Below are 12,523 nucleotides of genomic sequence, written 5' to 3'. Positions count from 1 at the left end.
GTGAGAATCTCTCACCTTCTTAGAGGGAGATTTTCATTATCCACAAGAGATTTTTTTATTATTTTTGAGAAGGGTCTGGCTGTCAAGGACTAAATTTAAAGACTGTCCAGTTTCCGTACATTTCAGATGTTGATATTATCATTAAAAAGTAATGATTATTACCATTAAGTAGTAATATCATTAGGTAGTAATCTTGCCTGTTAGAAAATGGAAAACTTAATTATCAGTTTTCTTTTTCAAGACTGTCATTGGAACCTAATTCACATAAGTGGATGAAAATTGAAGAGTCAGTATTTCATGAATGTGTTAATTTATGAGAATATATAAAATTTCTAGCATGTGAGTGTTAAATTTAAAAACAGAAATAGGCAATAATCCATAATAGAGGTTTTGTCTTTTTTATGGTTCAACATAAGTTTGTGTTCCTGAAGGAGGAGATCAACAATGAAATTCCTCTAACTGTATTGAATAAAGGTAATATGTTTTAATACTGACCCCTAGTGACAGAATTACATTTTTGAGCTACTAATGAAAAGGGATTTTGTTGGGTTTTGTGGTTTGCGTTGTTATTTTTACATTAGCACCCGTTCTGCAGAGCCCTATACAAATACATCCAGTTAACTCATGCCATGAATAGATTCCTGGTTTGACTTTCTCTTACCATATATCCATAGTGTGATAGGTACTTTCTAAACAGAAAAGACAGCATGGTCATTACCCCAGATCTCACAAGCTTCTCATTTCAAGTTACTGCAAGTGTTTTATGGTAGATTTCTCCCTTAGCATAAAAGCTGAATCAATGCCTGATGCTGCGATGTCATGCAGAAACGCATCAGATGACTGATGCACAACTTGTGGATAGTACCCTAAATCATCCCCCACTGACAGGTGTTTCACTCAGCCAGCTGCTGTTCTCTCGTAGATTTGTGAAGGTGTGAGTATATGGTAACGTTCCTCTGAAGACTCAGACACTGCATTTTGTTCCTGGTACGACTCTTGTTTTATTTTTAACTGTGTTGCTATCAGGGGTTATACTGAAAACAGAGACCAATGTGGAGCGTTCGTCTCTAACACAAATTTCATGTCACATCATCCTGAGGCTTATGAGGTATCGGTTTCAGATAGAAAATAGAACACTTCTAAATTGCAGTAACTAAATAGAAGTTCTACCTTGTGGAATAGAACAAAATCTTTGGGGCTGTTTATATTCTCCTACCCTCAAAGCCTTGCAATATGATCCATTTTGTCTTACCTGTGGAAGTTTGGAGTTTCCTTCAGAGCATGTGTTTTCACCTGTAACTTCACAGGGTAGATTTCTGTGGGGTCAGATGAGACTGGATCCCTCCTGGATGGAGACTCCTAAGCCTAGGGAAAACAAAACAAAACAAAAAAAACAACCTACATTTTATGATGTGGTGCAAGTATGCTGATTTCTCCTGAGTGTGTATCCCTACGATGACATTCAGTAGTACACACTGAGATGAATTATACTTTTTATGAATTAAAGGTGACAAGGGTTATCTTACATTTGAGTACATTTCTGGAAAGTCTACTGATTGTTTAGCATACACGTTTTCTTTGTAGCTGTTTATATATTACAAATCTAATTAAATACGAATTATTAAAGTGTATGTTTTAACTTATTTTAGTCTAGTGTGAAATCACAGAATCGAGGATCAATCAAGGAAGTAGCAGGTCTGATCATGCAAACTTCTGTGTTGCTGTGAATTTAACCTGTGCACTGACTGTGGCATGTTATCTAATGCCCCTGTAATGTTTCAAATCCAAATTAGGTATACTGGAGTTTTGGAAGTCAGATCTTCATAACGCTGTCAGCTGAATTCAACAACAGACTTTAGAAAATATCGGTGTCTCTCTCAATGAGAGTCAGGTATCACGGCCTCTGCTAGCCCAGACAGTTTAAAGTTTGATTGCTTCCAGACCATAAGGTTTATTGAGTTTTAGGTTTGTTGATATTTTAACAAGGTACTTGCCATTAAAAAATAGGAATGGAGGGCTCTGTTCCTGAAATGAAAAATGAATATTGTTTGCTGATATAATCAATATTTTCATTGTAGTACAAAGGGTCCCCAAATTGTAGATAAGATTCCCATGTGCTAGATTCTCTTACTTGGAATAAACATACTGACATTAGTTTCCCTTGAACAGTGAAGAAAGCAGAAGTAATGATAGTCATTAAATAAAATAAGAGTGACTATATAAAACAGTCGATTGCGTTTGAAAATATCTAAATTGCAAAGTGAAATTTTTGGTAAATGCAGAAGACATTTACTGTATGTGATTATTCTGATGGCATAAGAAGGTAAAGAATTAACAAACTAATACGTTTAAGGAACAAAAAGGAATGTATTTCTTGAGTTTTTTTCAACTTCTGGTTGTCATGCTCTTTTTCAGCCTCTGAAGTTGCTTTACAGTCAGAAATTATGTGATAGAGCTGGATCAAAAATGTCTTGTGTGAAAAAGAAGTCATGCGATTTAACACAGAGTTGATTTAAAAAAATGTGTGTGTAATTAGATGCATAATTCTTATGCATAATTTACATGCAATTATGTATGAAAATGAGATATGCACATGCATAAATGGCTAGCTAAGCACCTCACACACAATCACAGTAATTTTGCACAGAAATTAAACATGCAGTTGCAAATGTATTCAGAAAATGAAGTCCATAAGGAGTCCAATGGCTTTTGTGAGGAGGGAAAATTTAATTCTTCTCTGAGCAAAAATTCTATTAAATCCTTCTTCAGTCAAGAAAGGGGGAAAGGAATAGAACAGAATCAAAAATAAAATTTAGTAGAAACCAATTTATGTTCAATAGTGGTAGAAGGAGCAGACATGAACACACTATCGTTTTTATGACTTGTCAATCTCACAAGTGTTAATTAAGCACAACCCAGAGCAAATAGTGATGTGAAGCTGCACCACATCTCTTCCCCTCTGTCTCTGCTCCATGTGAGGTTGCCTACTTTAGGGTTTGGAGGGGCGGTCTTGGTGGTTTCTGTCGGTTCTTTGAACATTATTCTCTCTCCGTTATGCTGAACCTTCTCTTCAGGAAGAAAAGCTGGCTGACCCATCCCTGTGCACTGAAGAAGTCAATAATCTGTTACCTTTCTTGCCATGGCTGGGAGGCTTAATCGGGGAGCAGAGCTATTAGGTTTGATGTGATGCTAACAAAGAGGTGGTTCTTGCCCCAGAGAGCTTGCTGTCCTAAAAAAATCTGGAGTTTTAGTCTGATTTTTACTGGTTGTTTACACACTCTACCAATGCCTGAGCTTTCCTATTGCACCCCAGACAATTAACACAATGAAATATTCAGTTAAGTGAAATTAATATGCATCTACAGCTTAACTGTTTAAAAACAGTTTGTATTGTGAAACTTTCGGTAACAATATTATTGTCTACTTTGAAATGAATTTTGCAATAAAAACAGTGAACAAAACACTTGTTTTCTCTAACTCTCAGCATTTATTCTTAGAGTCCTGAGAGATCTTTTTATTTTCAAGTAAATATCTTAATAACTTATGCTATTATGTATATTTAAAATTAATCATTTAAGTTAAATTTTTAGTATCTGAGTGTATAATGTTTGCCTTTCCAGTGACATGTGAGAAAAATATTTTAGCTATTCTTGTATGTAGTCATTTGAAAAAATCCAAATGTAATCAGAATTGTACTGTACACCCTGGTTCAGGTTAATGCCTAACCCTGTTAGGTTAGGCACCCTAATGATCATAACCATGCATTTCTGTATCATAACATTCAAATTATTTTAACTTTAATTTAACCCTAGACCTATCTTGTCTGGGTTTCTTGTTTGCGATTCAGATAGTCACCTTCTACTTTTCAAAGAAACTGATGTTGCAAATGCGACATCCTTTTTTTTCCCTTGTCACTGTCTTCTTTTCTTTTCCATCATCTTTTCTCTCCATGATTAGGAAATGTGATGTATTTTGGGTCTCTACACCACGCGGAAGAAAAAAAAAACAAAACTGAGGATTTATATAATTTACTCTTTTTCACATCAGAAAGAATTCCATTGCTATAGTAGAATACTTTCTATATAATTTATATAATAAGCACATTTATTTTTTTTCAGCTGAACCACTGCTCACTTCATCCTTTGAAGATGTAGTCCTGTACTGGTAGCACTGATGAAGTGCGCCGTGCCAGCAGGATCTGTCTGAAGCAGAAGGAATGTGTTTTGCGGGCAGGGAGAGGCTACCACTACCTATGTTAGGCAAAGCCAGTGCTGGTAGAAGCTTCTTGCTCTGACTTTTCTTTCCTTGTAATAAAAAAACTACACAGTGCGTAACTGCCAAAATGGAAGGGAACAACCTCCATACTTTGGTCTTAATGTTGTAGTGTTTCAGCACCTTAAAAACTTATTTGTGTTAATTTGTTCAGTTCCCTTTGGAGGTCAGGCACTGCTGTCTCTTTAGCAGCAGGAGCTCTGTGGCCATGGGTGGCGGTGACCCAGTGTTTCCCTCAGGTGTTCCAGCCTCTCTTTAAATCATATTGCTAAAGGTATTGGTTACTTTCCCATCTTATTACCTGCTGTTGTCACTTCTAACAGGAATTCTTGTTGCCGTGTGATCCATTGTGCTACTTGATTAAACTGCAGCCACAAAGCTGTGATTCAGGATGAATCTGCGCGAACGTAGAATGCAGGATTGAAATAAATATGTATGATCTTCGGAAGCAGTGCTTCTCAATCTTTCTGAAGTTGAGTGGCACTTAAGAAAATTGGCTGTGCTCTGTACCTCACTGAGGTCAGCTCTGAATGTGCAAGGGGCTGGCACCTTGCTCTTTTGTTAAGTACCTGTGTACTCGCGGGCTTTATGCAGATTGTAGTAAATCTGCTTCTAATGCGATCGGCTGCACGGCCCCGTTCTGGGTGTCATCCTGGAAGCAGTGTGATAGGCACTGCGTGCTTAGTAGGATTTCCTGTGGGAGAATCCATGTGCTCTTGGGTGTAGTGCAGGAATAGTAGGTTGAGCCTTTGGAGGAGTGCTGGCTGTATTACACCTGTGAGATGTAAGGCTGCAATTCATGAGCAGTGCCTCTGTCCCATGCATCCTGGAAGTACTGCAATTTCTGTGCATCCACTGTACAGGAAAAACTGTTTGCTTGTTTTCTGGATAAGGTATGTGTGTATATACTGTGCAATGCTGTAAGTACGATAGCTTATGGCTGTGTGCATGTATGGTGAGCCTCTCCATCACTTTGCTGGTGCATACATCATGTCACTGATACACATGCTCCAAATGTGATATTTTCCTGAAAACCTGTGGTCCATGTGCTGTATAGCTGATCCTTACATGCAATCGTGTACGGGATTTCTTCATATAAAGCAGCCTGGATAGAGTTGCAGAACTACTGGAGCTGGAAATCTGGATAAAATATTTTGGGGGAAGAAAAGACAATACATAATAACAGGAAAACCTAGAAATGCTGTGGCCTTACCTAAGTAAAAAAATGTGTATTTTCAGCTCTTCTTATCTGGTCAATTAGGGAACGAGAGGTCGGACACCCAGATAAGTGGCAATCCAGCTAACTGTGAATGCTCTGAGGAGTGCAGAGCACATCTGAAAATGGGATTCACTTCTGACCAGATCCTGAAGTGCTTGCATTAAAGTTACTGGTGCTCCAGGAGGATTAGTTAGCCAACACCAGACTAGCCATATACCTTTACGCTGCACCCCAGCTAATAATCCTACTCACTGTCAGTCCCTGGATTTCTGCTTTTTGCATGTTTTTCCAAACTGGGGACTGCCACTTGCCTGGCAGCCTTCCTTATACACGTCCTCGAGCCCTGCCTGCAGCTGCCACCACCTTGTAGCCAAGGCTCAGAGATCAGCCCGACAAACCCTGCTGATCTGTACTGATTCATTCCAGGTCTGTGCAGGAGTATTTGCATCCCCCCTCTCTGCAAGCGGGGTTTGGAGATACTTACCCTAAGATCAGTTCACAGTAAGATCTGCATTATGTTTCCATGTAATGCGATTATATGGCAGGGCTTGCTATGTATTCTGCTTTGTATCTCCTTTGCAGAAGTGAGTGACCATCAGCATCCCTGAGGTGTTTTTGTTTTATCAATGCCTTGACGGTCTTTGAGAGCGTAACTGTTTCTTGCTTATGCTATACTTTTAAGCTTGTGTTTACTTTGTAATTGTAAAATTTACCAAAAGATTAATTAGATTTTTGGTAAGAAGCTGTTCCAGTAAAAGTAAGATTTTTCACATCCAGATTTCTCCTCTTAATGTGTTGCCAGGAAGTCAGCAAAGCTTATAAAGACTGCGTGCTCTTCTGTGCTTCAAGTGCTCAGATATGCTTGGATAGAGGTGGGAGAGTTTGTTAAGTTTTTGATATAGAAGAAATGAACTAAAGAGGTGGTATAAAAAAAGCAGTTGCAAGAAAAATTCAAATTGCCATCTGTGCATTTCCTTTGCTAACAATATTGCCAACTTTTGTTTAACAAACAGATGAGCCCAATGTAAAATTACTAAGAGCAGACAGTAAATTCAACATATGCCTCAAATCATTTGATCAAATTTTATATACAAACCCAGAAGGAAGACAATTCAATTTTTGTAGCATGCTGGTTTATAGTGACATTGGAAAAAATACCCCTGAAATGAACGTAAGATGATATAGACGTAAGATGACGCAGACAAAGAAGTAAGTGCCTGTTCTTTAGCAGAAAGCAAAGCCTTGGCAAGAAGGTTAACAAGAGTCTGAAGTTATGGAATATCTTACAGTGTTTGAAGAAAGTAAACCCTATTTGTATCAGTAGTCTCTTTTGCCTATGGCAAGGAATCCAAGGAATACATAATGAGGTGGTAACAGGAGCATGTGCCTGTTCAGCATGGGAGATGCAGATTTGTCAGAGCATGCTAGTTTCCCCTCAGTCAAATCCGGGTTCTCTCTTCAGGGTCTGCATCAGTTGTAGTCAAGAATTTACTGTCATTATAAGCCATGTCACCAGCTGCTTTCGGATATATTCTTTATCCTGGGTATTAAATATGAAGTTGATTTTCTTTTTTAAAACAGGGCACCATTCAGGTGGCTGCCAGAAGCAGAATATCAGTGTAAAGATGAGGTGCTTATAGGCCAGTTCCCTCTGCTGGGACTGAGCTCTAGTCACACATGACAATTAGTTCTGCAGCACATCACATTTAAGTCCTCCAAACGTGTCTTCCAGTAGTGCAGCTGCCTGCACCTTCTGCTGCCTCCTGCCTAAAGGTACCACTTCCTCACTACTGCTGCTTCATCCTGGCTGTTCTCTAACCTCCCTCTATGAAGGGGTCCTTACAAAAAAAACAGCGTTCTTCCCCCTGTTTTATTTGCTGCTTAAAATGTGGCTGCGAAAGCAGCCTTCAGTCACGGGCCTCTATGGTCATCTGGGAGCAGAGGGAATATTTCAGTTGGGTCTCCTGGTGTTGTGGAACCACAGTCATAGCCAGCCCTGAGCTTGGTGCTAATGTGTCTGCTGTACTCCTGTCTAAATCAGCTTGTATAAAGCCAGCTCAGTAATTTATACATTGCACTGAACTGCACCACGTAGACCTACTCAGTACGAGTGGCAGAAGCTTGCTGTGCTGTGTTTATGCCACCCACACATCCTACCCCGGAAATTTAAGGAGACACCAAAAAGAACAGCAATGTGATACTCTGTGCACTAAAATCCTCATTAGAAAACATGCTAGAATTATTATAAGGAAGGCTGATAAGACTCTGAAGAGGCATTTGGCTGGAACTAAAGATAGAGAATTTCAACATCTTTGAAAAGATGCAAGATTTATTTCCTTTATTCAAAACCTCAGAAAGAATCCATGTCCTGATAAGTTAAAGAATCCGTAAGTGTGTGACTTGGTTTGCCTGCCTAGGTTGTGCCTCTTGAGCTTCACACTGTGGGTCAGATCTAGGGAAGGCATCAGAAGGAGGGCTTTCACACTTCAGTTTTTAGTTTCAATTTCAGATCGTAATTTAGATATAAACATCACTCTTTCAATTTATTGCAGGTAAGCGAAAATTTAAGTTCTTCTTGACACGTTAAGGCTAATTTAGTTGGTACACGTAACACAATAAGAGGAAAAAACGGTCCTAAAATAACCAACATTTTTTTCTTCTTTATTTTACTAGTGCTGTTGCTGAGGCAGAAGGAATTGAGCCACTAGTAAAAACCTTGAATGCTCAGAGGGATGGAGCCGTTGCTAATGCTGCTGCAGTGCTGACAAACATGGCCACGCAAGAACCCTTACGCCTAAGCATTCAGAGCCACGGGGCCATGAGTGCGCTCACGGAGCCGCTGCGCTCGACCAGCAGCCCAGTGCAAAGCAGAGCAGCGCTCACCGTGGCTGCCTTGGGTTGTGATGCTGATGCCAGAGCTGAGGTAAAACTCCTCTTCAAGGCCATGGTTGTTTGTAACAGTTCTGAATCCTGAGGTTTGTGTCATACTTACCCAGCTTGCATAAATTCATGCCATACAGCTTTCCAGTGGAGCTTCAGCCATGGCTATATTTTAATCTATGTTTATGAGCATTAAACATTAAGGTTTCTTTCAGCTGCAACTGACGGCTGTATTTTGAAGATGAGAAGTTCTCTTTACTCTCTCTCAGTGTTTTATTGCTGTCCGCTTTCAAGGCCCAAATGGCAATGCCTGACTTTGATTTATGAGATACTGGATGCACGTGGAGTAAATGTAACACAAACAAAATTCAAAATATAATTAATCCCTTGATCAGTAGCATCCAGCAAGTTGAACTTTTCACTGTTTATCAATGGTCATATTATTTTCTTTTCATAAATAAGGATGGTGCTGTGTGCATTCATAGATCATAAGCTAGAGATTTCTCAAGGGTCAAAGCTGTTAATTAGGACATGAATAAGGGGCATAAATAATCAATCTACCTCTTTCACTGTTCTTAAAATGTTTTTCTCTTCAGAAATCCAAATGAGCAATATTTCCTTCAGCATGTATAGGAAAGATACTGTAGCACACAAGAGAATAGGATGTTAATCAGATTGTCATGCACACAATACAATACAAATTCAAATATTTTGTGATGTAAATTAGTTGCTAGGAGGCAGCAGAATGCAGAAAAGAGCTGGATAACACTCCATGGCAGTCTTGGGTTGCACAGTCTTTTCAGTTTCTGCACCTCAACCTAATAACTGAAAAGCAAGCCAGAGCCAGAAGGGATGTGTGTCTTGAACCACTCCGAAGCTCTCTTCAGCTCCAGCCTGCACAAAGTTCACAGAAGCAGAGAATCCCCATAAAAGTCTTTCTGCCAGCCCAACCTTGCTTGTCTACAAGGCTTGAGTGCTTTGGATGGAGAATTTCATAGGCTCTTCTTGCTGGGATGGAATAGATGAGTTGTGTCAGCAGCAATGTCTTTGTGTTTTTATAGTTACGAAATGCAGGTGGACTGGGACCACTTGTTGAACTGCTGCATTCCAAAAACGAAGAAGTCAGAAGAAATGCCTGTTGGGCTGTTATGGTCTGTGCAAGTGATGAACTCACCGCTGTCGAACTGTGCAGGCTAGGGTGAGTAGAAATCGTATCAAGGGGCAGAGGGAAGATTTTAATGAGAGAACTCTGTTAAGTTGGTCTTTATGCATTTATAGCAGAACAACAAAGTTAAGCTATGCTTTTTGGTAAGCAGAAACTACTTTTGTTCTACTGATGTTACAGGTGAAATGGCACTGATTTAAAGTAAGAGAAATCTTGAGAAAAAATGCAAGTCTGAAGAAAGAACCATCTGGAATTATAAGAATGTTTATTGTTCCTGTGACTGAGTTAGGCTTTATATCAAAGATGTTCTTATATCCGTCAAAATTAGGGACTGCAAGTGCCTCATATATATGAAATTGGAATTAAGGTTTCAGGCTGAGTTCAGTGCACAGCGAATTGTACTCACTACGCGAGGGCTAAATTTTGTTTGTGAGCACTGGTTAGCTGCTGGCTTGCTGAACTGTCATGTAAAAGAGAATATGTTATATTCCTTCTTAGAAACTCCAAGTTCCATATATTAATATTTGAATTAGAAAAGCTGTTTTAGCTGTAAGAATTATGTCACAGGTCTCTTATACGCGGTGACTCTTTTATTGTTAGAGTAAAATATATGTAATTGCCCTGCTCCCTCTGCTGGACACTCCTCTGGTTACTGCACAGATCCTTGCAACCCATCCATCAGGGAATTCTGCATTCACCTTAAAAACGGAGGTCTGGAGGGGACCTCAAAGGGGATATTCTTTGTGTGCCCCCTGTAACTGAGTCAGGTGCACTGGCATATTTTTGCTAGTTCAGTGTGACTGTAAATACCAATTGTGAAGGGGTTTCACAACTTCCTGAGGTAACCTCTTTGGGTGCTGAAGTATCCTTACAATTAGAAAGGTTTTTCAAATTCTGAATGTCCCTTACGGTAATTCCATCCAATTGCATCTTGTCCTAATTTCAGTGGGATTGAATAGCCACCTTTTTATAGCAGTTTGTTTGCTTTTTTAACTTACTGAATTTTCTCATGTTCCGTGGCCCTTTCTCAATTTCCTTTTCATGACAAAGTAAAAACATTGAACATTGTTTTGAAATCTGGTATCATTTTGTCACACATCTCTGAATTTCCCTCATTTATTTATGCCATGTTGAAGTGCTGTCTCCCAGCCTGGATGAGGTACTTCAGCTGAGGTCATACCACTATCAAATAAAACTCAGTAATTATTTTCCCTATCTTGCATAGAGCACTGTTCTTATTTAATCCTTTCTTTGTGACAGTATCAGAGTAGGACTCTAATTTATGTGTCCTTCCAGTTTGACAGCATATTATTGATAATAATACATTAAGCATAGTTTTTCAACCAGTCAGGCACTACTTCATGTTATTTTCATGTAGATCATATTTCCCTGACTTGCTCATGAGTATTCAAATAGGAATATTTGAAAAGACTTATTAAAGTCAAAACATATCTCAAAGTCAAGACATATCTTGCATCTACGTCTTGTGCCTACACATTGAGTCAGTTACCCCATCCCAGAAAGGATTAGATTGGCTTTACATGATTTGTTCTTGACAAATACATAATGGCTATTTCTTAACACTTTATCTCTTGCATGCTTGCAAACTGATTATTTAATAATTTGATATGGTGTCCTCTGGAGACTGAAATTTGGCTGAATGATCTCCATCATTTCCTTGGTCTTCCTTTTTAAAACTAGGTAGTGTCTTTGCCCTTCTTCACTTTTCTGGCTCCTAGCCTGTCCTCCCTAAATTTTCAAAGATAATTCTAAAGAGCTCAGAGCTTGCTTTTGCTGTTTCATAGTGTACTATGGGGTAAGTCTTCTCCCGCACTACCAACTTTGTCTTCTCCGGCTTACTCTGGACATGCTAAGCCCACTGTTTTTACCTCCTTGTTAATATTGCTGCTAGGCATCTGCTTGCAACCATTATATCAAAACTGAAGCAAAAAAGGCAGCAGACACTTCAATCTTTTCTGTGCCATCTGTTGTGAGTTTTCTTCCCACATTGAGCAATAAGCCTACATTTTCCTCTCTGACTCGTAGCATATGAACCATTTATTTTTGTTTCGGGTCCCTGAATAGTTGTATCTCAATTTGCCTGAGGGTTTTTTGGTTTTGCACCTTACTTTTTCTTCCCTGTTGGAAGTGTCCATGTTTCCATTTCTGCATGAGTCCTTTTTTGGTTTTCAGATTGTCACAGAATTTTTGGTGCTTCTGTGCTTGTCCCTTGTTGTCTTCTCTTTCCTCCAGATGAGGCTAATGTGCAAATGTGCCTTTAATGTCATGTCTTAGACATTGCTGAACTCATTACACTTTCCTTTACCCTTTTTCCACTTGAAATTTCTTCCCTGCATTATCTTACTTGCTGATTACCTGGTCTTGTTGAAATTTGCTTTATGACGAATAGCTTGGATGGTTGTTCCACGGTTTTCTCCCAGTGCTTTCTTCTAAAACAGACGGTTGTCACTTGCTTTGTCTACAAAACTTATCTCTGGATTTCTTCTGACATACCTTCAGAAGTCTGCCTTGTAAAACATCCACAGCTGAGCTGCGTAGTTCAGAGAGAGAAATGGACAGTCTAAATGTGGAGTTCATTTTATATAAAATTTATTCCTTTGGATATGAAGAATGTCTGCATGTGCATATAGGCACATGCATAGAAGTTTGAGTAAGTGCACACGTGAATATATATCCCTCTTTCTTCCATTATTTTTTCCTAAGTACTTCCAAAACTGCACTATGTTATTTTCTCCTGATTCAGCTTCCTTTACCTTCCTAGTGAGCTTTTCCTAAGTTTCTCAGGTCAGAAGCTGTCAGTCTGTGGGTTTCAGCACCAAGGAATGAATCGCTGTCCTCCAGCATCCCCCCGTGATTATTTGTTTCTGTTCCCATGCTGCAAAAGCCCTGCCAGCCTAGTTGTGCTGACGCAACTGCTTGTGCTCACATGCTAAACTGAGTTCAGCACACCTCTGCCTACTTCCCCT

The 12,523-nt window shown here is 39.3% G+C and overlaps 1 protein-coding gene across 1 annotated transcript in view; it reads left to right on the top strand.

The window, feature by feature from the left end:
- Positions 1-12,523, top strand: part of ARMC3 (armadillo repeat containing 3) — a 62,127-nt gene that overhangs the window by 37,790 nt on the left and 11,814 nt on the right. Inside the window, exons 12-13 of the mRNA XM_035545378.1 lie at positions 8,165-8,414; positions 9,433-9,569. Coding sequence (XP_035401271.1) covers positions 8,165-8,414; positions 9,433-9,569 — 387 coding nt within the window. The remainder of the gene's footprint in view (positions 1-8,164; positions 8,415-9,432; positions 9,570-12,523) is intronic.

The sequence above is a fragment of the Cygnus atratus genome, chromosome 2 (genome assembly GCF_013377495.2).
Source record: "Cygnus atratus isolate AKBS03 ecotype Queensland, Australia chromosome 2, CAtr_DNAZoo_HiC_assembly, whole genome shotgun sequence".
Lineage (NCBI taxonomy): Eukaryota > Metazoa > Chordata > Aves > Anseriformes > Anatidae > Cygnus > Cygnus atratus.
Note: the sequence above shows the minus strand (reverse complement) of the source record. Positions and strands in the feature narration are given on the sequence as shown.